The 26970-nt window shown below is 32.9% G+C and overlaps 2 protein-coding genes and 1 long non-coding RNA gene across 5 annotated transcripts; all 3 read left to right on the top strand.

Annotated features, from left to right (window-relative positions):
• Window positions 1-671: 671 nt before the first annotated feature.
• LOC145563757 (uncharacterized) lies at window positions 672-5557 on the top strand. Of its 3 annotated transcripts, none has more exons than XR_014094596.1 (5): window positions 672-952; window positions 1868-1956; window positions 2036-2386; window positions 3323-3407; window positions 5141-5288. It is a non-coding gene; the product is annotated as an uncharacterized LOC145563757 (long non-coding RNA). The 3 variants fall into 3 exon arrangements; XR_014094595.1 differs by lacking the exon at window positions 5141-5288 and adding an exon at window positions 5319-5557 and having other exon boundaries at window positions 673-952; XR_014094594.1 differs by lacking the exon at window positions 5141-5288 and having other exon boundaries at window positions 674-952; window positions 3323-5125.
• Window positions 5558-11352: 5795 nt separating this feature from the next.
• On the top strand, window positions 11353-12644 carry LOC145565006 (uncharacterized). Its single transcript, XM_081625132.1, has 4 exons — window positions 11353-11691; window positions 11826-11944; window positions 12122-12177; window positions 12268-12644. The coding sequence occupies exons 1-4, from the start codon at window positions 11353-11355 to the stop codon at window positions 12642-12644; spliced, it is 891 nt and encodes a 296-aa protein (XP_081481258.1).
• A 3443-nt stretch (window positions 12645-16087) lies between these two features.
• LOC145563756 (uncharacterized) lies at window positions 16088-22873 on the top strand. Its single transcript, XM_081624182.1, has 3 exons — window positions 16088-16277; window positions 16640-17196; window positions 22351-22873. Exons 2-3 carry the CDS (start codon window positions 16740-16742, stop codon window positions 22398-22400), a joined length of 507 nt encoding a protein of 168 aa, XP_081480308.1. The 5' UTR covers window positions 16088-16277; window positions 16640-16739; the 3' UTR covers window positions 22401-22873.
• Window positions 22874-26970: the final 4097 nt, after the last annotated feature.

Here is a 26970-nt window from a genome sequence, read left to right as displayed (position 1 = left end):
AATCACGGGATTATTAAACTATATAAGGGAATCAAATTAAGAACACGTCTCTTAAAAACAAATGTCTCTATATTTAATTACATCAGATTAATTTTAGTTTGGTCTATTAATTAAATAAAAATTCAAATCACGATCATAGGTATTGATTGATGGAATGCATCAATATAAGCTGTGGAATCATCTTTATCATGCAAATGAAGCATTTATACACAGTATTGGATTATTTCCTCTAAAAAAAATAAAAAAAGTAATATTGGATTATTCCGTTTATATAGTGTTTGGACTTACTACCTCCGTTAAATGTTACACTACAAGAAAAAAGATCAAAGAGGGCGACTTTAATCGGTTAAGGAGGGCGAGTTATATGTCTTGTTAGTTTCTATCAAGGAGGGCAAAATTATAATTGCCCTTTTATTACAGAGCAAAGAGGGTCAAATTTACTTTCATTTTTCTATTTCAAAGCAAAGAAGGCGAACTTAGTTTTTGTCCTGTATATCAGAGCAAAGGGGGCGAGTTCCATTTTCATCCTCTAATACAGAACAAATAGGGCAAAATTTTAGTTTTGCCCTCTAATTTTAGAGCAAAGAGGGCGAAATTTTAATTTGCCCTCGTTGACAGTACTTCAAGACTTCAAGTAATAAAATAATACGCCCAAAGACAAAAGTGGTAATAAAATAATACTGGTAGCTTCAGGCCTCACTCTTCCCTTCAAAAAAGAAAAACGCTCATTCTCTCTCCTCTAAAAAATGATGAACCCTAAACCCCCAAATTGATTGCTCGAATTTTCTTCTGCTCTAATCTCTTGCTCGAATCATTTGCTCGAATCTTCTGCTAGAATCATTTGCTCGAATCTTCTGCTCGAATCATTTTCTTGGATTGAATCTCTTGCTCGAATCTGGATCGAATCTGCTCTAATCTCTTGCTCGAATCTCACCCAAATCGAAAGTTTCAGGTATTGTCTCATTGCATGTTACATTGCTTAATTGCTTAATTGTATGATCTATTGCTTAATTGCTCGAAATTGTTACATTTCTTAATTGCTTAATTGCTCGAAATTGCTAAATTGTATGAGCTATTGATTACCGTGAATTGTGATAATTGCTGTGATGAGCTATCAAAAGTTTTAGGTTTGTGTACTTTAATTTTTGTGAATGTGTGTTTTTTTTTATTCCGATTTTTCATTTATTTATTATAGATTCAGTAAAATTGTAAGAAATTATAATTGTTCTGCCAAATTGTGATTTTTTCGGTGATGTAGCATTGGCAATTTTCCTATCTAATTTGGTAGATTGGAATGAATTGAGCTCTGCATAATGGACAGTTCTCGAATTAGTAGAAAATTGGTGTATATATAGTAATCTGTACTCTGTAGTGTTATTCTTGAAAAATTGGAATTTCAGGCCTTTGTAGTTTTAGGAATGATGTTGAAGATAATGTAATCCTTTAATTTTACAGGATTAATGTGATTATCTGGTTGCTTAATTTCCAGTGATTATCACCATTAGATAAGCAATTTCACTATAATCATGAGATGAGCTCATGAGCTCGAGTTTATGAGCTATGCTTTGTGAAGAAATCTAAAATGAAAAGTTAAACAATGAAGTGGAAAAAAAATAATATAATTATATCTAGTCAAATTTGGCCAGTGGTTTTTTTACAATCACAACTGTTGTATATATACAGCAACCGATTAATTGCCTGACCTTGATTATTTTCTTGTAATCAAAATTTTGCAATTGGCATTTCTTCCCCTTTACTAATCCTATATGCTATTTTGTACTACCTCTTTACTACTTAGCAATTCTGTTAGTTACTTGTCAATTGTACGTTCTCGTTGTTCTTTTCTTAATCGAAACATCTATGACAGTTCCAAAAGGGCCAAAACAGTCATTAATTATCCAGATGTGACACATATCAAATCCTTGTGTGGACTTTGTTATGGGAGAAGTCAAAGAGGTATATTGAATATTTGTCTAATGCACGAACACTTTGTTTTTCTTTATTTTAAAATTCTGACTTTGTTTTATCTTGTAAGGCATAAAAATGGGAAGTTTGACGATGAGGCCGAGGAGAAGTTCAAGGAATTAAGGGAGTTGCATGAGAAAGAAATTGGTGAAAAGGGGGTTGATAATCTTACTCTTGAAGAAGCTTATGTGAAGGTTCTTGGACATCGTTCAGGTTATGCCCGAGGTTTAGGCAAAGCGCACCCGGTGTCGTCTAAAGATGGAAAGATAGGAAGAGCTGAGCTGGAACAAAATGTTGAAAAACTACAAAATGAAAATAATATGATGCGAGCTGAATTGGAAGCGTCTAAGAAGAAACAAGAAGACCTAGAACAAAAGCTTCGGTTAGTCATGGAGAAGATTGGCCTTGATGCTTAATAGAGGTAATATTTTCTAGCTCACTCTTTGCATAAAATTGCCTTGTGGATGCATTTTCAAGCCACTGTTATGTTAGCTAATATTTTCAAGCCATGAATGTTTCCTTGAATTTCAATATTCTTGTGTATACATGGTACTAAACAAGAAATTCATGTGTATATATGGCATAACATTGTTTTGGCTGCATGAAGTGTTGCAGACTGTTGTGTTGTGGACTAAGAATATGATCAGTACCCTGTGGACTATGAATATTCTGACTTTTGGCTCTTTTTGGCCTCTTTGGATCTTAGTTTGCTTGCCTTGATTGCATGCAGACATATCAAATCATACATTAAATAAGTATCATACATCAAATCATATCATCAGAAACTCTGTAGACCTAACTTCTGGTAAATGAAATAAGTATGCATGTAATTAGCTTCAGAACTTTTGTTCTACTTGAATTATGTTATTAAATTGAAGGCACATACATTAGATGGTCTGAAAACATGAACATACTGTCAAAGTGCTTATTATATCTTGATTTCGACTTTTATATTGTCAAAGTGCTTATTATATCTTGATTTCGACTTTTATATTGTCAAAGTGCTTATTATATCTTGATTTCGACTTTTATATTGTCAAAGTGCTTATTTCAGTCTGGATTCCCTTAGACATTTATTTGATTGAATGAATGAGTCGTTTAATAAGTATGCAGTTGATCTTTTATGCAGTTGCAAGTTCGGCTTGTGACCATAAATATGTGTGTTTTGTTATGTACGAAATCCTATATGCTGTGTCTTGGAACTACTCGTCTGATAGCAATGTATATTGTGTTTTTTGTAGATAATACTCTTGTTATGAATATTGTAGAATAATACTCTTGTTATGAATGTCTGTCTTCAACTACCATCTGTCTTCTTTATTAATTTACATTAGTCTTGTTTTTGTCAAGTTTGCAGTTAGGGGATCAAGTCAATGTTTTGGGGATGGAGGACACCAAAAGGCTGGTTGCAAGGATGAGAAGATTGCTTGATAGACAACTTGGTAAATACTTTTGCATATATTTGCTATTAAATATTATTAAATATGATACTGTTGTATATATAATGACAAAATTAAAATTTATGCCTATTAGCACCTATTATAGAAAATTTATGCCTATTAGCACCTAGAATTATTTTTTTTAAAAACGAAAAATTGAACAAAGAGGGCGACTTTGATTTTGCCCTTTTAAATTATGATCAAACAGGGCGAATTTTGAGTAAGGAGGGCAATATGAATTGACTTGTTTGAGTTGATTACACAGGGCAAAAAAACTTTTCGTCTTGCTTGATTCAATCAAAGAGGGCGAAAATTTTGCCCTATTTGATTTTGATCAAAGAGGGAGAAATATTTTGCCTTCTTTAATATTTAACAAAGAGGGCGAAAAATTTGTATGCCCTTTGAAGCTAATAGGACGAGGCTAATAGGGTGACTTGGGGGCGATTTTAGAATCGCCCTCTTTGCCTAATAGGGTGAAATTTGAACCTAAGAGGGCGATTTAAATTGCCCTCTTTGATATAATATCTTGTAGTGGTTATGTGCAACTTTGGAATATTTTATAGTTTTCAAAGTTGCACATAACAATTAACGGAGGTAGTATTTTTAATTTTCTTAAGGCATTTTTAAAGGAGGCCCAACCCTTAAAATCGAGTACAAATTTTTCCTTACACTCTAGGGTAGATATTTCTCCCTACACCCCCTCTCTGTTTCATTCATTTTGGCATTTGTATGTTTGTTTTTTTTCTTTTCATTTTTTTCGTTTTGCATTTTTTTTTTAATCTTCTTTCCTTCTTTACTTTCCATTCAAGCCACTATTTTTTTCTCTCTACTCTTTTTCAGAGATTTTGTTTTCTATCTCCTTTTTTATATCGCTTTTCTATTTTCAAACTGTTCTTTCATGGAAATTTCTAGCTTAGTTGCTTCTCGATTCCTTTAAGGATCTTAGCGTTAATGATAATTAATCAATCGATTTTTTTATTTTTATTTTGATAATGCTCTGTTTTTTTATTGTTATTAATTGTTTGATTACAATGATTTGATTTCATAGTTTTGGTTGTAATGATTTTAATTTTGATAATTTATTGTTTTTCCATTGTTATTGTTTGATTGTTATGATTATGATGATTTGATTCATATCTTTGGTTGTAATTGTTCTTCTATTCGATTGTTATTTTGTGTTATTGCTCTTATTTTATAATTTTGATTGTAATCTTGTTATTTGATTGTTCAATTCTAGTTATTGCTCTTTTTTAATTTTCATTTTAATATTCTATTTTTTTTTACAGTAATGTGCGTCTTATTATGAGCATTTTATAGCTATTTATAATTTTATTATTCAATTATTTTTACCAGTAACGTGCGTCTTATATGAACACAATGCTCACTTCTGTAATAGTAAATGTTCATTTATGTCTATATTAGTGTTATGTAGTATATTATATGTTTATTGTAGTTGTATTTGAATATATATGTTGTACATGTGAATTTTAATGATTATAGTTGTTTTGTTGTTGCTCATATACATTTTAGCTAGTGAACATATTTTGTTATTTGTTATTCTGTTGTGTCGTTATAATGTTCAGTTATGTAAAGATAAATGCTCATTCATTTATATATACTCTATGGTAACTTTACTCTTATTGATAAAATGCGTTATCATCATTTAACATTATATATGTTCATTTTTAGAAGATTATTCTTATGAAATGTACAATAAATACGCATTTATATGAAAGGTTTTGGAATAAGAGATTTAGAGTTGGAAAGAGTAAGAGGCGAAGAGATGATTCATTATGTATGAAAAGGTTTGTTTGTTCTAAGAAGAAGCAAGTTCCACCTAGTGTTGTTAGCTTTGCTCCTAGTGTTCAAAAGAATTAAGAATGCTCAAGTATGTTCAAATTCCAATGATTTTAGGTGTTAGACAATGATCAAGCTGCTCCAACTGTTCAAAAGAGTGCTTAAATTCCTTCAAGAGCTTCCAGAAATGTACAATTTCCAATCAATGCTCAAGTGGCTCCTAGTATTCAAAGAATACCTTGAACTTTTTGCTATTAAGTACTATTTTTTTCTTATTGAAATATTTTTTTAATCTTCTGTAAATGAATATTTAAGTTTCTGAAACTGATCATTTAGTTGTTAAGTTTCTAAAAGTGATCATTAAGTTTTTCGAAAGAATCATTTAGTTTTACTAATTTTCTATAAGTGAATATTTAAGTCTTTGAAAGTCATGATCATTTAGTTTTTGTAAATGATCAAAATTGATAAATGTAATACTTTTAAAATGAAATAAAAAAAAAACTCGCAATTTCCATATAAAATTGTATGAATAATTCTGTAAACAAATAATATCTATCAAACTTTAAGTTAAAAATTAAAAATTATATAACATAGATCTATAAGTTTTATCAACCGACTATGAACATAAATCTATCCATTAGTGAACATATTATATTATGCCTTTGCAAATCTTCTTGTCGCACTTCTATTATTCTTAAACTCGTCGTTTTCTCCATATAGCATTAATTGAGCAGTGTATTGCATCCTCAACATTCTGATTTGGTCTACCTGTTAATGAAAATGAATTTTTATTAGTATTATTATTAAATTGAACAATAATAAGTGATATGTAAATGAACATTATGTGCTACATAATTGAACACTAAGTAATATTACTTGTTTATTGAATTTTACTTGCATGGTTTGCTTTCAAGTCACAAACCTATATTTCTGACTTATTGTTCTCTTTTTGCCCTGCTCTTGAAGAATTTTCAAAGTTGATGGTTTGTTAACGAGATTATGTATTAAACTAGATGATTGTATATATATTAAAGATTATAAATATGAGTATTAATAAATATATCAACTTACTTGGATTGTACATAATATGTATTTTTCAAAATATGGTTCTCACTTTTTTTTAATAACATTATTACTATTCAATTTGTTGCCTATAATAGATGACACTCTTCTCTTTTAAATTATAGGAATAAACTTTTCACCTCTAAATTGCAACCAGTGATTCACTTTAAATGGCACATCACTAAAATGTATATTATTCTTGTAAATTAGTTTATTTGCACAAAAGTGAGATGATGATCACTATACATTTCATAAATGTTCATATATGTATTTAGAGATGCTCATTATATTTGTAACAATGAATATACTCGTACAGCAAATAAACATACATGAATTACATGATAAACATCTGATTATCTGAATATATGGTATTTACATAAATAATCAAATCAGATGATGTAAATACTCATACATGATATATGTTAAATACACATGTATCATGATGAACTACACAATAAACATCTCTATATTTGCAAAAATAGTCAAATCAAATGATGTAAATGAATACATACATATTAACACATACTTATAGATAAACATGTACACATAGTGTTCCGTAAGTGTTCATTGTAGACATTGTTTCAATGCCACTTAGCGTTTTTATAATATCTTTTAAAAGGGTTTGATCTACGCTTTTTTTTCATTATTTTTCCAGTTTTTGTTGCAGATGTACCATCATCATCATCTCTATTTTTATATTTTAATTTTTTTTTTTAATAATATTTATAAATAAACACTTGCAAACATCAGAAACTTAAGTAAAATCAACATTTTTGCAGAATCATTGTTTTTCGCCTCTTAAACATTATCAAATTTCTAATAGTTGTATGTTAATATGTGAAATAGTGAATGAGCATATACTGTTATGTAATTGAACATCTACCAAAATAAAAATGAACATGTATCAAAATAATATTCCACTTCAAATTATGAAAAAGAATGATCATTATTACGTGAATGACTATGAACTAATATATAAATGAACATTTATATTAATCATCTATTAACATGCGAATGACAATATACTAATATATAAATGAACATTTATTAAGTTGGAAATGAACATTCATTAAAAGAATTGAAAAATATTCACCACGATCTAAATTTATTACTCTTAATACTTACATTTTTTCAGAATCTTTGTTTTTCTTCTCTGCAACTGTTTCTTTCTTTCTGCAAAAAAATTGAAGAATGTAGTAGTTAGATTTACTATTTTTTTGAATAAACATTACTATAAATATAGTATAATACTTAAGTTGATACATTTTTCGTGTGTAATGCTTCGATTATGTTTCCGAAACACAATCGCACACAACAAAAAATTAGTAAAATAAACCTAGGGTTTATACTATTTTTTGTTCCAAATATGCACAAAATCGCTTACTCTTTTCGAATTTCCACCTTGGTTTGTTAAATTTCGTAGTGAATAAACAATTTTTTGTGATAATTTCACGATTAAAGCGTTTGATGAGAGAGAAAGTGTAGAAAAATAGGTGCAGAGAGAGAAAAGGCAGAAAAATGGATGAGGAGAGAGAAAATGAGATGAACAAATGCAAAATGGCAATTTTGATATTTTATTTTTAAAATAAATATATAGGGGTAGTAAAAGCACAGTTACTGTGCAATTATATTTCAGAAAATGGGTATGGGGGTGTGGCGATTAAACACGTCGTTTGGAGGGGGTGTAGGAAAAGACTCCTACACTAGAGTCTAGGAGTATATAATTAAAAATAGAGATAGTAACATAGAAAAGGCCCAAAGTATAACTATGTCCATGGATCAATACTGCCAAAGCAAAAGCCCAAAAGAAAAGATCAATAAAGCCTCTTTCTCTCGCAAATTTTAAGATGCACCATGGTGCACCTAAAAATAGGTGCACTACGCCTATACTTTTGAACATTTGGTAAAAAAAATTCTAAAACAATTGCAAATTTTGAACATGTAGTAAAAACATCTGAACATCGCAAATTTTGAACATTTAGTTAAACAATCTGAACAATCGCAATGCATCACACCTATACTTTTAAACATTTAGTAAAAAAATCTGAACAATCGCGAATTTTGAACATTTAGTAAAAAAATCTGAACATCGCAAATGTAAAACATTTAATAAAAAAAATCCGAACAATCGCAATGCACCACGCCTATACTTTTGAACATTTAGTAAAAAAATATGAACAATAACAAATTTTGAACAATTAGTAAAAAAATCTGAACAATCGCAAATTTTGAATTATTACGAGTCAGACAAATTTTGAAAGAAGTTTGTCTGACTTGTAATAATTCAATAGTTTTGTAATATAAACTGAACATTTACTGTATACAAAATGCACATTTCCTTATAAAATATGAACATAAAAATTGCATATTTATGTTTAGTTTTTGTGACGGGTTCATTTTTTTTTTACTAAGGTGTTTATTTTTTTTGTAAAATGTTCAAAAGTATAGACATTTAGAAAAAAAACTTGGAAAATTCTCTTTGGTAAACCTCTAATTTTTATTATTCTCAATGGTGAATTGTAAAAAAAGTTATTATGCTTGGTAAACTATATTTTAAAAAATTAAGTCATTGGTAACATTACTAATTGTAATTAGGATTTTATTAACCATGGTTAACTATTCTAAGTAAAAAAAAGGTGTGATGTCTAAAATACCCCCATTTAATTTGCCCCAACTACATATGTCAAATCATTTTTAAACGCTCAGGCTTCTCTTCATCTTCATTCTTCATCTTTCATCCTTTGACATTGATTGCTCATCTTCTCCAAAATTATACTCGAAATTTTCGATGAAAAATCTAGGGGTTTTTTGCAACTTTGATCTGGGTTACTATTTGTAGTTGGTAGTGGTAATTAAACACATTTTGAGTGAAAATTGAAGACAGTGTGAGGGATTTTGTTCGTGAATTGCGGGTTCTGGAATTCGTGTTAGGGTAAGACGATCGACATCAAAGTTCGAACTTTTTGGGAAAAATACCACCATTTAGACTGAATTGAAGTCAGGTATGTATTTTTGTGTAGTAAACGTTTTCATAGGCTCTGTTTCTTTTATAAGTACATTGGGGTTGAATATGAAATGATGTTGATGGTATGGGTTCGTTTTGTCTGATTATTGATGGTAATTGTTAAAGTTCATCTTGTTTATTGTTGGATTGGTATGCTATTTTAGGGCAAATTCTTATACAATTATTTGTTGGATGTTCTTTGGTTTGATTGATGCAGAATGGTTGATAAAATTGTGCTACAATTTCAATATAGTGGTATTGATGTGTCTGTTCTGGTTGATGATGTTGACAAGGTTAACTTGATAGACCTTGTTGTAGAGTATTTGGAAAAAGCTAAGGAGAATAATGTTGAAACACCCTAACACCCATCTTTTCAGTATGTGTATAAAATGAGGCATGTTAAACTTGAAAGTGATGCTGATTTGATGAAGATGTTTGCAAATTTGCCTGATAAATTGGAGATATACATATGGGTTTGATGTGGTGTTAAAGATAGTAAGGTTGTTGTAGCAGCAAGATCATTAATGGCTAGAAAGCAACAAGTAGGTGAGCCAGTAGCTAAGCCAGTTCTTGAACCAGTAGCTAAGCCAGTAGTTGAACCAGTAGGTAAGTCAGTAGCTGAACCAGAAGTTAGATATAAGAAAAAAACTCACACTTAGGAAGAAAAAACAACCTGAGATTGTGGAAGCTGAAGTTGTTAGTTAGGATGAATTTGATAGACATGCCAAGGGATTAGGTAATTCAAACACTGTGACTGGACCTGAGATTCTAAGTTATGACCCAGATGAAACTTGGGCTGAGAGGGAAGCTGAGTTGGCAACAAACCCTCAACCTAAGGGTAGAGGGAGGGGGAGAGGGAATGAAAGAGGGAGAGGGAGAAAGAGGGAGAGGGAGAAAGAGGGAGAGGGAGAGGTTCTGAAACAAGGAGAGGGAGAGGGAATGAAAGAGGGAGAGGGAGAGGTTCTGAAACAAGGAGAGGGAGAGGGAGAGGGTCTGACAGAGGGAGAGGTAGAGGAAGGAGTAGAGGGAGAGGGTCTGGCAGAGGGAGGGGAAGAGGGAATGCCTTAGAGACATGGTTCAACATTTCCCCTACTCCTTGGAAGAGTGACCAGCCTAACCAAACAGATAAACCAGACCAAAGTAATGATCTAAATGAAAATGATTTCCAGATGCCCCATGACATCATCACACAAGACAGTCAAGCTCAACCACAAACTCAATCTTTGATTCCTCCCTTGCAAAACATAGGTGAGTTTGGGACTAGGGCTAATTCAGGTGAGGGTGATTCTTCTAAATCTTCTAGAGTTTCAAAAGAGATTACCTAGGACAACTGCTAAGAGAAAGGGGATTGTGATTAGCACCAGTCAAAGTGGAGGAGGGAGTAAACAACAACTAGGGGAACAAAATAGGATCAGGACTCTGGCTGTTAGCTTAAGTGAAGATGATGTGGACATTGGTATGGTGCAATTTGATGATGAGGATGATAGTGAAGATGATGGCTACATCCTTACAACTAGGTCTGATGAAGAGTTAAGTGATGAGTCAGATGAGGTGAGTTTAGAGGATGAAGAAGACTTGCCTAAGGATGAGTATGGGCCCATGATTGAAGACAGCTATGACCCTTTTGAAGATGAGAAGTTTGAGTGTGAAAATGAACAGGACAATTATCTAACCAAGTTGTACAACAATGGAGAAGTTTATAAGGATAAAGGATTTGGGAAGATAGTTTTGAAGCCTTGGCAATTGTTCATAGGTAAACAACACCTCAGGGGTGTGGTGAGGGATTACTGCATTCAGTGTGGATTTTCAGTGGTTATTGACTTTTCCAGCAACAAGAGATATTGTGCTAGGTGCTCAGATGTGAACTGTGGGTGGAGATTGCATGCATCAGTGCTTCCAGATGGTATAACTTGGCAAATCAAAAGAATACAAAGCCCAGAGCATACTTGTCAAGGACTTGAGACAAGAAACAGCATGGTGAATGTTAAGTGGGCAATGAGGGTTTTACTTGAAGACATCAGGGCAAACAATGATGTTCCAGCCAGGGCTCTGAATTAGTTGTTATGGAAAAGATATGGAGTTACCATGGCACAAAGCACCTTGTATAGGGTAAGGACAAAGGCTTTAGTGGAAATTCATGGAGGCCATGATGTTTCCTACAAGGAATTGCCCAGATACTGTGATGTTATCAAGGAGTTGAACCCTAACTCATTAGCTTTCTGTGCATGGAACAATGTTGGTCCTGACAGACCTATGGTGTTCAGTTCCATATTCATTGCATTTAAAGCTGCACTTGATGGGCTAAGTGCTGGGTGCAGAAGTCTGATTGGTGTAGATGGAGCTTATCTAAAGGGCAACTATGGTGGGGTCTTACTTTCTACAGTTTCTCTTGATGGAAATAATGAAATATTTCCTATAGCTTGGGCAATAGTTGGAGCAGAAGATGCTACTAGCTGGAAGTTCTTCATATATCACTTGAAAAATGCTCTATAACCAAGTTACTTTAATTATAGTACACTATGCAATGTAAACCTAACAAATGATGTTCATATGTGTAGGGTATTGATCCTGCAATTTCTGAAATTTGGCCTAAAGTGGGCAGAAGGTACTGCTACAAGCACTTGGTCAAGAATTTTAAGAAGGAATTTCCTGGTTTATTGATGTTTCAACTATTCTGGTAGGCTACTGGAGCATACAATCCATTCACATTCAAAAAGGCAATGGAGGCATTGCAAAAGGCCAATCCCCTAGCTCTAGTTTGGCTCTCAAAGCTTGGACCACAATCAAGATAGTCAAAGCATGCCTTTAATCCAGCTGTGAAGTGTGATAGCAACAAATCTAACTTTGTTGAAAGCTTCATTGCCACTATGGGCATTGATAGATGCAGACCAGTACTAACTTTGCTTGGAGGTACTTCACTAGCCCTACCTAATTTGATTTAGTGTTATGGTAATTAAGAAAGCACTACAGCTAATTTGATGGCATGAAATTGTATTGCAGGTATTAGAAGACTAACTATGGTTAGAATGGCAACAAGAAGGGAAGCATGTGAGAGCTGGAGAGATGATGTTTGCCCTAACATCATGAAAAGGCTGCAAGTGATTAGCCATGAATCAAGGACATGCAAGTGTCTGAAATTTGGACATGGAGAATTTGAAGTGCTTGATGGGAAGTCTGTGCTTCCTGTCAACCTAAAGGAAAAAACCTGTGTGTGTAATGCTTGGCAACTGTCTGGATTGCCATGCAAACATGCTATGAGGGCAATATTGCATGACAATCAAGACCCTAGGGCCTACATTAGTGAGTGGTACTCTGCCAGCAGGTACAAACTAGCTTATGCCAACTCTATCAAGGCCATACCAGATGTGGAGCAATGACCTGAAAGCAATTATCCAGATATTGCCCCACCAGCAATGAAAAGAGGTATAGGCAGGCCTGCTAGGAACAAGAGGAGGGAAGAGGGTGAGCAAGCAAAAGGGAAGAGGTCCAGGACTGTAAGGTGTGGAAAATGCCAACAATTTGGGCATAACTCACAGACATGCCAAGGTGGCTTGACAGGAAAAGACAGGGCTGCCTTAGGTGAAAGCTCAACTGCTCAGCCCACAGAAAAGCAACCAAAAAAGCAAAAAAAAGGTGTATCAATGAGCCAACCACAACCAGCAAAAGTGGCGTCATCATCATAGCCATTAAGAGTCTCACCAAGGACAAGGAAAGCTAAGGGAGGTGTTTCAGCATCACAGCCTGCATCTTAGTGTCTTAGGGAAATTTATTCAAAACAATGCATGTATTTTGAGAATGCTAAGCCAGTTATTTTGCTTATAAGTTAACTGTATGTGTCACACAGTCATATGGTGTGTGTTTTTGGACAACTTATGGATTAATGTAATCTTTTGCTTTTGACAATTCTCAATGAAATATAAAGCATTATTATTAAGTAAAGACATTGCAAAAACTCATACATTGTGCACAAAAGTAGTAGTACTAATTTCATTCAACCATTTGCGTAACAAAGTACATCAGTTTTAATTCATACCCCTAATACATAACCATCGACATCAACATTCTACTTCACCATACTAATCCCAATCTAATTCATCATTTCGCAACAACAAATAACATTACAAAATACATAATCAAAGCCATCTTCACAATTAATTTGATGAAGTTCAGCAATTCATCCAGCCTTGAATTAACAGCAACAAGAGAACCTTGTTTAACCTCCAATTCGTCGCTAACCCTGATTATATCCTGCTCCTTCAACCAACAAAAAAAATCGCATGCCCTGCACTTGAAAAAATAGTCTTCTAGGGTTCTTCGTGGTCTCTGAAACCATCACTGCAACAACTTGGGGGTGGGGGGTACACAATTGCAGCGCATATGCTTGACCCAAGCAATCCGATCGTCCATGGTGATTGGCTTGGAGGAAATTCGACTGTTCTTTATGATATCAGAGAGAATTTGGGGAAATTCGTGAAATTAGGGTTTGAATAAAAGGGGGAAATCGTGAAATTAGGGTTTGAATAAAAGGGGGAAATTGATTAGGGATATATAAGGATGAGGAAATCAATTTGGAGGGAAAATCAGATTTGTTAAAAGGATAAATTTGTCATTAGGTCAGTAGTTAACCATGGTTAGGCTTAAAATCCTAATTACAATTAGTAATGTTACCAATGACTTAATTTTTTAAAATACAGTTTACCAAGGATAATAACTTTTTTTACAATTCACCATTGAGAATAATAAATATTAGAGGTTTACCAAAGAGAATTTCTCAAAAAACTTTGTATTAAGGGACGGAGGGAATATCTATGAGACACAACATATTGTGAAAAGTTGGAATCTATCTATACTTAATATACTAAAGTTATCCCAATATAATTCTTAGATTACATGTGTCAACACCATATTAAAAATACATAATCCTGTTTTCAATTTGATTGAATAATTCAAAAAAAAAAAAAAGGTCTGTTACGTATTGATAATTCCAGTTAATGACGACTAAGTAAATAATTTCATGTTATGCATAAATATAATCCAATCATGTATTAATTGAAAAAACTGAGCATAGCTCGAGCATTAACTAATATCAAATATAATCGTCATTTTTTAATTGATTATAAATATTATTTATGCTAAAATAATTTTATATTGCTTATAAAACTTCGTATCAAATAACTAAATACCAAATCCTTGTTATAAAATTACATTTGCGATTGTGGTTTGTTGGATTATTACTCTCCTTTCTTCCTTTTCTATGTAATTGGGGTTGCTAAATCAGTATAAGTATTTAATGTTTTAATAAGTCTCGTGTAAGGTGGATGTACATTAATTTTATTGTAAGACGGTCAGTTTAAATGTAACTTTAACTATTTTTATTGTAACTTTAACCACTTAAAGGGTAACTTTTAATTTATCGTTGGTTTATTTGAATTATGTAATTTCTTATAGATTCATGATTACATACTTTAAAGTCTTATATGATTAATCTAATACGTTATAAATTTTTGTAAGATAAAATTTATTATTAGAAAAATAATAACTTTTGTAGTATAAAGGGTAACTTTAAATACTTTTAAAATAAATTTAACCCTTTTAACAAAAAATGTAACGTACACTCACCTTTTTGGAGAATATGTGTCAACGTTTATAATTCTAAACTATTAGTTTAAGGGTCTGTTCTTTTCGGCTTAATTTCAGTTCAATTCAGTTCATCTCCAATCAATTCAGCTCAGCAGCTCAGTTTAGTAAATCAGAGGCCCTAAGAGTAAAGTCGCGAGGAGAGAGAAGATAAAGATCTTGGTAGATGATTACAGTGTTGGAGTGAATTTGGGAAGGCAAAAAAGAGGTAAGTGAAGCACTCTGTTATTTGCTCTTATACGACATGATGCAATGCGGTAAACAATCACAAAAATCGGTTCACTTCACCTTATTTTTGTTGACCTGAATTATTTTTACTAAACTAAAATTATTTTTGCTGAATTGAAATTATTTTTACCGAAATGAAATTATTGTAAAATGAAACTATTTTTACTGAAGTGAAATTATATGAGCGATTTCTATAGATAATGCTAAAATAAAAAATAATTCCGTGTATACGTTGCTGTAAAAAATATTTCCCACCATACCGTCCACGTAGGCTCGGGTTTTTAGTTCGTTTTTTGCTAGTAATAAACCGCTAATAAAGATTGCGGTTATACACAAATTAGAACCGCTAATGGTATTAGAGGTTCTTTAAATAGAACCTCTAATACCATTAGCGGTTCTATTTGAAGAACCTGTAATGGTTATTGGTTCTTTAAATAGAACCTCTAATGGTATTAGCGGTTCTATTTGAAGAACCTCTAATACCATTAGCGGTTATATTTGAAGAACTTGTTATGGTTAAAGGTTCTTTAAATTAGAACCGCTAATAGTATTAGCAGTTTTTTATAGCCTCGGATTTTACAAACCTTCACTAAGCCTATGTGTACGGTATCACGGGAAATAGTTTTAAAACTGACATATATACGGAATTATTTTTTATTTTAGCATTATCTATGGAAATCGCTCAAACTATGTTTACTAAACTGAAAATATATTTGTTAAATTAAATTTATTTTTATTAAAGTAAAAGTAATTTTAAAAAAATAAAAATAAAAATTGCAGCTTATACGATAATTAATTAAAAAAAAAAATACTGCATAAAATAGGGAAAAAAAAGTACGGAAAAGAATAAAAGTACAAATTAAAAAATTATCCAGTTTTTTTTTTTCTTTGATAGAAAAAAAAAAATATCCAGTTATGATTATAATGAATAGGATAAATTCAATGAACCAAGTAACCACCTAAGCTTTCCTCCTTTGACACAACTTCCTCCTTTCTTCTTCTTCCTCCTCCTTAAATAATGGCGTAATTCTTCTATTCGCCTCCTTTTCGGAGTTATACTGGCGTCTAAGACAAGATTTCTGATTTTTTTCACCCAAAATCAAATTTCTTCCTTCCTTCCTTCAACTTTATTTACGATTTCCAAGGTACCCAATTTAATTGCTTCTTTCTCTTCTCAAATTTCTCGTTGAATTTTTCAATTTTTCTTAGTTTTTTTATTAAATAATTTCTGGGTTTTTGTTTATCTTTCTTGATTATATCAGAGATTATTGAGGTGTTGATTTATGTTCTTGTTTTTGTTGGGATTGTAATCTGATAATGGAAAGTTCTAATTTTGGAATTACAGTTGAATTTTTAAGTAATCATGGATATTTAGTTGGTTTTAAGCGAATTCTTGATTTAGTTGATATTAGTATAATTGCTGTTTATGTTGCTTGATGTGAATTCAATTGTCATTAGCTTAGTTAATTATCGTCTGATTATGGGTTTTAATTGTTTTTAATTGCAGTTTACAAAATTGTGGGAATTAATCTGTAAAATTGTAGTTGATTTTGCAAAATTAAAATTAGGGGGGAAATAAGGAGGAGGCAAGATTATCTGATTGATTTATGTCTCTGACATTTCCCAACCTATCTTGGTGGTTGTGGAGTGGTAAAAAAAAAGATGCTAAATTGAAGAAAGGGTCTTCTCTAGATTCGTCTACCGAATTGAATGTAGATGTGCTTAAGTTCCCTGCTATTAGTGGGACTGGGGCTAATTTAGGTTCTAACTCGAGGAGGGGTAGGCGAAAAGGGCGGGCTCAAGAGGGTGGGAAGGTTGATAAGGAGCATGATGTTGTTCTTGTGCCTTCAGATGGAGGTGGTGCGTCTGATAATGAATCGGATGCTTCAGATTGGTCGATAGGATGGTCTGAGCCACATGCCACGGGGTTCTTGAGTGAGGATGAAATTGATGGGGGATTTGGTGTTCTTGTCCGGTGCTATGGGCGTGGCTCTGTAGGGAATCAGGACCGTAGGAAGAATAGTGTGGTTAAAAATGCCAATGTACCAGAGCTTTATTCTGCTGGTAAGTCCTTGATTTGGTTTCAGAAGCTGCTTTTTAATTCTTTTGGAAATGGATAATATTACTCCTTAGATTTCAATTGTGTTGCTTGTTTATCTTTTTAAATCATCAATAGTGTTTTTTCGTTGGTGCAATCGTGTTCTTCATAAGCTTGAACTGTTGCTGAACTTAAAGCTAGAATTTCTCATTCGACAAAATATCCTGATTGTGTTATAGTATTTTACTTATTGCCTGTTAAGAATTGTTGTGAGACTCTCTAACTTCTCCAGTCACTATTCGAAATGAAAAATTGACAAGAAACGGTTGTTATTGTCTGAAACCATCACCCTTTAGAAATTGAGGATACCTGTGATTTTCAGGTATTGAACGGTTCATGTTGGTCTTATTTGTACTTTGATATATGAGGGGATCGAAATTCCAATGCTCTTTTTATCCCTCCTCTCTAGACTTTGGTTTTCAAGAATGAAGGGCGTACATAGTTGCCCAAAAAGCTTGGAGCATGGTTAGTCATCTGTCCTCTTCTAGGCTCATCGCTGTTTTCTCCTGTTGGCCTGCATTGTAAGCCTTAATCTTTGGCACAAAACTACTTGATTACCCTTTTTTGATATGCTATTCTACAATAGGAGTGAGCATTGTTACCACACTTATTTTCTCTTGGTCAACAAGCTCGTGGTTTAATGACTTTAGACTTTAGAGCATAGTAATCAACTAGATTTAACCCTCTTGCTCTTCTGTGAAATCTAATCTGTATAATTACTGTTAAGATTCTATCATGGTAGTTAAAGCTATTAATGTTGATAACAAGTTAGTAGCCTAACACTTTTAAAATACAATTAGAGTGCGTTCTTTTCATATTAAACATTACTTTATAAGAAATTTAACCTCACATTGGTTAGGTGAAGTCCCGACAAGCTCACTACTACAATTAGCCCTAGTAAGTTCGTAATTAGGTGAAGAGGTGAACAGAACACACCTATAACCCTGTTCTGAGCCAACAAATTATCAATAATTGGTTGGTGTAGGCATTGTTCCCCCTGAGATTATGGAATATGCTTTTGGTTTCCAGCTCCAGAGGAAGAGTGACAGATTTATTTGGGTGGGATTGGAATTCTGGACATCAATTAGATATGTGATAGTGGTTGATGTGGATGAAAGTAGTTTAGTTTGGAGGAAAATGGCCTATAGAACAGAGGGTACAGGGTAGACCTGGCAAATGGGTCATTCGGGTCGGGTATGGGTCGGGTCATTTCGGGTCGGGTCAAGTTCGGGTCAAAAAGTTATCGGGTCATGTTCGGGTCGGGTCGGGTCATTTCGGGTTTCGGGTTGATTTCGGGTTGGGTCGGGTATCGGGTCAACACTTCGGGTCGAGTTTGGGTCGGGTCAGTTCGGGTCGGGTCAATTTTCAGGTCAGTTCGGGTCGGGTCAATTTTCGGGTCCAATTTTTGGGTCAACTTCGGGTCGGGTCAACTTCGAGTCGGGTCAATGCATTGAGTTAAATTCAACTCAGTATATATATTTATTTATTTTTAGACGAAAAACTCACTACATTTATTAAGGCTACTTTTTTCATGAAATATAGTAATTGTTTGACTTTTATTGACTTTGTTATTTTTTTATTTTTTTTGTGTTTAGATTGAGAATCAATTTCAGGATCTCCTGAAACTAAGAGGGATGCTCTAACAAATTGAGTTATACGACTTATACCTCATAATTAGGTTTTTCTTGTTCAAGTTTTTTCAAACGAAACTCATAATAAGGTTTTTCTTATTCAAGGTAATTTGATCTCAAATTCAAACTTGATAGGATTAGATTAAACTTTTTCTGGGCTACTTAATAGCTCAGTCTCCGACTCTCCGGTTTAAATTACTTCATAGGATGTCTCATCACTATTAGTATATAATGAACTAATGACTTATGAACTATTGCAGTTATGTAACTATGCTTGTATCTATCTACAAGTCTACTATCTAATTAAAGAACTCAAGATCCTACATGACTATATTTTTCATTACATATAAAACACAAAATACGGTCAAAGAGAAGTGTGTGAATAAAGTCAAAACGGTCAACTAAAAAAAAAGGAGGTATTATTAATTAAGCGAAATATTCTCATATTCAGATGTAAGATTACGGACACACTTGTTGATCAATTAAAAATTTTCAAAATTTCAATTTTAACAAAGTTACAACTTAAAAGTGAAAGTTCAAGAGGGAAACAAAATAAAACTTTTAACTTGGTTAAAATTGTGGGAAATTCTTCCCCCAAAATGGCTAAAACTCCAAAAGTATTTCATTATAAGGACAAGAGGTCAATTATGAGCGGGAATACTCCCTCCAAATTTCCATAAGTAAAAGGTAAAGTGACTAAATTATAAAATACAGAAAAACAAAAATAAAAGTAAAAAAATAGGAAGATAAAAAAAATCCTTTAGCTTAAATAGATTTGGGTCAATTAATACAATTTAATTGCGGTTTTTTTCTATTTCGGTTTGCTAAGGTCAAGTCTTTAACTTAAATAGATTCTGGTCATTTCAGGTATAAGATAATTTTGGTTTAGGTCACTCTGGGTTTCGAATCTATTTGGGTCAATTAATTCAAGTTAAAGATCGGGTCAACTTCGGGTTTCGGGTCAACTTCGGGTCGGGTCGTTTCGGGTCTCGGGTCGACTTCGGGTCGGGTCATCTCGGGTTGGGTCATTTCGGGTTTCGGGTCTAGGTCGGGTCATTTCCACTTCGGGTCGGGTATGGGTCGGGTCGGGTTGATTCGGGTTTTGGGTCAATTTCGGGTCACTGATTTCGGGTCGATTTTAGGTCATGGGTCGGGTCATTCGGGTCGGGTCATCGGGTCTGGGTCAGGATTGCCAGGTCTAGTACAGGGTAGTAATGGATGGCTAAGAGTGAACGACAATATCTTGGGCTTAATACAACACCACTTAATACTGCTCTTAGAAGTTACTAGATTTGGGTTAGAGAGTCATGCAATTATTCGAACATTCCAATAGAGACATCTTAATTGGTTTGATGTTACTCCAGTTTATAGTGCTTCAGGCTGTTGAAAATGAGGCGATTTAATGCGAGTATGTATATTGTTCATTTATTTGCTGAACTTAGATGATAGGAATGATCAGCAATTCAGTGGCAATCTTAGATTTGTAGCAAAGCCCTAAACCGCTTGGTTTGAAACTCAGAAAATAGTACACATGATGGCGTTCTTTGATAGCAAAATTTCGAGTGATATTAATGCTGAAAAAAACCATATGGTTTAGAACTATATCTTTCATCTATCCATGATAGATGTTTTGTGCTGGGCTCCTTTGCTTATGTACATTTGATGGTTTATTAGTCATCTTATGGGAGATATTCCAACAGGCAGTGGAAGCTTGAACTTTTAGTATCTAGATAATTCGTAAAATTTAGGACATTGTGTCCTAACTTGTTTACACTTTAGTTTTTTTAACTAGTACCTTAATTGATTTTTTTTATTTTTTTGTTTGTTTGTTTGTCTATTAGAATCTTAAAAATCTCTCTTTTAAAAGCAACACCTTGTGGCTTGTATTGTCTTTTCTGGTGGACTTTTCAACTTTGTGATCTCTTTTTCCTTCTCCGTGTGCTCGAGTAACACACTTTTTTTGTATAAAGCTATACTCTTTCCTCCTCTAATTCTTGCTCCGGCCATGAAAGACCTCCTGCTTCTACCCTTCTCAGCCTCCTCCTCCCTACTCTCTTTTCCCCTCTATTATTCTTTCTTATCATAATTCATGTCGGTGGTGAGAGAAAAATTTGAAGAAGGAAGAAGAGAATTGTAGTGGGTGTGAGGATTTGCTCATTTGCTGTATGAAAGGTAAAATAGGAGGTAAAAAAAGTCAATGCCTCATTTTTTTCATGGAGTCCGGCAATAAGCTACTGTTTTTTTTTTCCTTAAAAAAAGTCCAATATTAAGGTTCTCAGTAAGTTTTCATGATTATATGATTGTCCTACTGTATAAATAGATGCACATCTTTTAGATTACATTTGGTTGGTGAGAGTAATATATAGGGTCAAGGTGCATTGAGGCGATGGGCATCCTTCGAGTGTGCCTCATTTAAGTGTGTTGCAGTTAAGATTTATTTGAAAAATGAAAAATTTATGCCTTGGGCGGCATCACTTTGAAATCGCTTTGCCTAGAACAAAAAAAAAAAAAGGACTTGAAGATTCAACTGCGTAGTCAAGTCAATCGCTTTTTTGAGGCATTTATAGGCTACAGCCATTGGCTTATCTGCTTTTGCCTTTTCACACCTTTCCTGTGTCTTTTTTTTTCCCCTTCTCTAGTAGTTGCTGTCTTTGGGTGGTAGAGCTCTTGTCTGTTTATTCGCTAGCAAGTGAACCATTCTAAGTAAATTACAGACTGATTAAGGCTGGCAGTTTCAGTTAGTTCCACTCTCCTAATTCGATTCAAATCAGTCCACTACAGTCTACAGGTACAGCGTGTACAGTAAAATTTAGCCATGTAGGATGAACTCAAGTTCAGTTCACTGGTACAGATTTTTCTTTTTTTCTTTTTTTTTTTTTTTGTGTTTTGGGGGGGGGGGGGGGGGTGGGGAGCAGTGATCACTACCATCTTGCACCTCAGCACCTAGACATGTTTATGTACAGTGTGAGGGATTAGGGGATATTTTTTAACTCAAACAGAATGTTGGATGAACTAGTCAAAAAAATGTTTTTGAAGAACATGAATTTTGCATTTGATCAACAAGCAAGTGTTTTATTTTTTTATAAGAGAAGGGGGGGGGGGGGGGGGGGGATTGTTTGCATATCAAGTCAAATTGTTATTGTGTACGATTTAGGTTTATTTTGATGATGTAATACTAATTACTATTATTCCTGCCGAAATATTAGGCAAGTAGCAATTGAATATTTATTGCTAGCTTTACATTCTTTGCAACTTTTCTGCAGAATACTATTTTATTATTATAGGGTATTGTGCAGATAGATTATCGTCCTTATCTACGTAGATGCTGTGTACGTCTTTGCTTTAGTAGGGTTCATATCAAGCCATCAAGGTTATGTGTGTGCTTGTTCAAAATGCATACGCTGCAGATTTTGTGTAATCCATTACCAATTTAGTATGTGAAGAATTTTTTCTGATCTTGTTCTGCATTTTTTTCTTCATTGTTTGCAGATGGCGAAAAGTACATAGAACGGTGGCTTTCTTCTCTACAGCATCACTGAACTAGCCAGATTGCTCCCTGCCATGCTCTTTCTGCTGCTGTTTAGTTTGTGAATTACATGAACGTTAAAACGGGGTTTTTATCAGTTGATGTATTTCAACTTCTTTGATACTGTTCTACTAACTATGATGGGATTGACAGTAAGTTGAAATACAACGGCTTATACATCAAACCGTTGACTCGTATTTAATTTTTTTAATCATGTAGATTTGTTAATAAGATCTTGAATGTTTTTTTAAAAGAAAAAAAAAACATAAATAATAGGAAAAAATACAAAAAAACAAGGGGAAGTTTGGCTTATTAAAAAGAAGAAAAAAAAAAAATGCCCTGAATTACTGCTAGCGTGAATTCTTTGTAAATTCTTTGTTTCGACTGCCTTTGTAAATACATTTGGATATTGTGGTTAACTTGATTCATCAGTTGTAAATACTTTTCATTCATAAATAATATCAAAAACTCTGTTTTGTTGTTTTATTTTATTAATAGTATGTGTAGTTATCTTCCTACATGAGCATTTGACAGTGATGTGAATTATTTTTGCTTAGAAATCTGAGATTCGGGGATTACGTGCAGAGTTGATAACTTTGTGGTTGCTTGTAATTTGTAAATGCAAAGGCCAGGTTTCCAAGCAAATTATCTTCTTAGCTTTACCATTTACTCATTCCTCTTTATTTATTTATTTATTTATTTATTATTATTATTATTATTATTATTATTATTATTATATATATATATATATATATATATATATATATATATATATATATATATATATATATATATATATATATTTTCCCTTTTCCTGTAAGAAATACACCTCATGAATTCATAATTAGTCAGAGGCCCTTCACATTTCTTTACTTTTGGGGTGGCACCTGGTAGATTTACAGAGATTATTACACAAATTACAACTAAAAAGTAACTATCCATCCACTAAAGAACTAAGCTTTTCTAAATCGTTACAAAACAGGAATATAAGGCTTCTGATAACAACACCATTAAATTTTAGGAAATCTAAAATTCCAACACAAGTACAAATTACCTTAGAAATAGTTATATCGCAGATTATTAACAATCGCCTTAATAAAAACTTCATCCAAAGCAATACAATCTGTGAGTTAGCTCTAATTCGGCTTGATATCCACGGATGAGTAGTTGTTTGGGTGAAAAAATATATGGCCTTCTAGATACTTTTGGAGACGATAAAATCCTAAATGTTCAATCTTTAGGACACGAACAAACAAAAGGAATAAGCCTAATTGAATAAACATGATCATAAAGATGAAATCCATTTATTGAAAGCGATTAAAAAGTTTTTTGGGGGTTATCACCAGCAAAAATACCGGTGGAAGCCCCTACAAAAATTTACAATAGAGATCAAAAGAAATGAGATGAAAGAGAAAGAGAAAAAAGGAGAAGAGTGAAGGAAAACCTTCAAAAAAGCAGAAAAAGTCTAACAATGAAGGCTTAAAAAACTCTCCCAAGGGAAAACCTAGAGGGAAGCGAAAAACCCTTCCAAAGAGAAACACTAGTAGAAAAACAACAAAGGGCACCGGTTCAAACCCGGCCTAAGGCACCGGTTACAATGTGGGGGGTGCCAATTACCCCCCTTTTTGCCACCGGTTCAAAACCGGTGCCATAAACCGGTTTTGGCACCGGTTAACGGGTACCTTAAATATAGTCCCGCACAATTTTTTTTTGGTGGCAGCAGTTTTTTGGCACCGGTTAACCGGTGCCTTTTCAGTTATATATATATATATATATATATATATATATATATATATATATATATATATATATATATATATATATATTTCTCCCTTTTTTCTTGCAATAATATTAAAAAAAAAACATCATGTTATTCCAACAATAATAACCTGTAATTCCAGCAGTAATATTAAATAAAATAATTAATAATATTATTATTATAATTACTAATAATAATAATATTATTAAATATTATAATAAGATACAAATAATATTAAAAAAAGAATTCATATATGTATAGATATAAATATTCCCAAATGCAATACAATCAAAAAAAAAGAAAGGTGTTATATATATATACAAATGATAGTAAGTAAATAATGAATAATAATATATAGTTAAAAAGTTAACATAAATTTACAATTAAAATGACATTTACATGTTGAAGGTGATAAAAGACGCCAACATGTCACGAACTTCATTAAGTTCCTTGATTGTCAACGGACCACCCTTTTGTACCTTGCAAAACTTGAAATACAAAAAAATTATATTAGAATTAATTAATTAAGCTAAACAATATGTATTTTATCAAATATGACCTATATGACTTCTATTTACCCCATTTCCTACATTTCTTATCAAATGAACTATTTCTTTCTCAAAACATGTCAATGTCACTTAGTTTTATGTGTCTAAGCCCTAAAATTGAATCAAAAGAGCATTTTATTAAGGTTTAAGACGCTTTTTACTCAAAATGGCCCAAATATGGCCTATATGACTTTACTTTGCGCATTTCCTACATTTCTTATCAAATGAACTTTATTTATCTCATAACATGTCAATATTATCTAGTTATAGGTGTATAAGGAATGAAATCTCATCAAAAGAGCATATTAATACAAAATGGCCCATATGACTTCTATTCAGCCCATTTTCTACCTTTCTAATCAAATGACCTACTTAATTCTCATAACATGTCAATTTTGGGTAATATTAGGTGTCTAAGGCTAGAAAACACATCAAAATAACATTTCATTAAGTTTTACAATGCATTTTACTCAAAATGGCCCAAATATGGCCTATATGACTTCTATTTAGCCCATTTCCTACATTTCTTATCAAATGAACTATTTATTTCTCATAACATGTCAATTTCACCTAGTTTTATGTGTCTAAGCCCTAAAATTGAATCAAAAGAGTATTTTATTAAGGTTTAAGACGCTTTTTACTCAAAATGGCTCAAATATGGCCTATATGACTTTACTTTGCCCATTTCCTACATTTCTTATCAAATGAACTTTATTTATCTCATAAAATGTCAATATTATCTAGTTATAGGTGCATAAGGAATGGAATATCATCAAAAGAGCATATTAACACAAAATGGCCCAAATATGACCCATATGACTTCTATTCAGCCCATTTTCTACCTTTCTTATCAAATGACCTACTTAATTCTCATAACATGTCAATGTTGGGTAATATTAGGTGTCTAAGGCTAGAAATCACATCAAAATAGCATTTCATTAAGTTTTAGGACGCATTTTACTCAAAATGGCCAAATATGGCCTATTTGACTTCTATTTACCCCTTTTCCTACATTTCTTATCAAATGAACTATTTCTTTCTCATAACATGTCAATTTCACCTATTTTTATGTGTCTAAGCCCTAAAATTGAATCAAAAGAGCATTTTATTAAGGTTTAAGACGCTTTTTACTCTAAATGGCCCGAATATGGCCTATATGACTTTACTTTGCCCATTTCCTACATTTCTTATCAAATGAACTTTATTGATCTCATAACATGTCAATATTATCTAGTTATAGGTGTATAAGGAAAGAAATCACATCAAAAGAGCATATTAACACAAAATGGCCCAAATATGGCCCATATGACTTCTATTCAGCCCATTTTCTACCTTTCTTGCCAAATGACCTATTTATTTCTCATAACATGTCAATGTTGGGTAATATTAGGTGTCTAAGGCTAGAAATCACATCAAAATAGCATTTCATTAAGTTTTAGGACTTACCTCATCAAGCTGTTGACTGTCCGTACAATGAGTCACTATGTCAAGCATGAATCTCATCACATACAAAGCACAATCAAGTCCATTTTCTTGTTGTGCGCACTAGCATATGACGAACAAATCACATCAATGAAACATGCAAAGGAAATTAACAAATATTTACTAACATAGATTTTGAAGATAATCACAATATCATGTAAATTACCAACGGTGACTTCCATGTTGGACCCTGAGGAGCACGACAATGTAGCTTCTTCATAACACTGTAGTAAATAAAGTACATTCAAATTTGATTAGTCGTTTGACTACTAAATTATTTATTATTAGCAATAATCATCACTAGGTAGCTATATATATTTACTTTTGCAATATAGACTTCACTAGCCACTTCTCCGATGATCGAGCTGAATCAAGGTGATAAATTGTGTTACTGGAATTACAAATCACCATGAGGCTCCAATGCTCCGTACATAAGTTCACAATAGACAAGCAAATTAATATTTAGGAGTCAACATATAATGAGGCCAAATCGATTGAATTTAACATGGTTAGACTTACTCTCTATAACATGGGGCGAATATGAACCTGTCTCCCGCACGCTCTGATTCCCTGATACTCTGTTCAACATAGTACAACACGTCACGGGGGTTGCCTATGATTCTAGTAGTGGATAACTGCTTGGGGCATAACCACCCAACTTTACAAGGAGAATCAGTTTCAGTTAAGTGTCCTGTAGTGCTCTGTGTGCATGAACATTGAATAATTAATCAAATAAAGGATAATCACCACAAATTTGAATAACTTGAAAAAAGTGTAGATTATGTGGGCATTGA

The sequence above is a fragment of the Chenopodium album genome, chromosome 10, assembly GCF_948465745.1.
Source record: "Chenopodium album chromosome 10, dcCheAlbu1.1, whole genome shotgun sequence".
Lineage (NCBI taxonomy): Eukaryota > Viridiplantae > Streptophyta > Magnoliopsida > Caryophyllales > Amaranthaceae > Chenopodium > Chenopodium album.
Note: the sequence above shows the minus strand (reverse complement) of the source record. Positions and strands in the feature narration are given on the sequence as shown.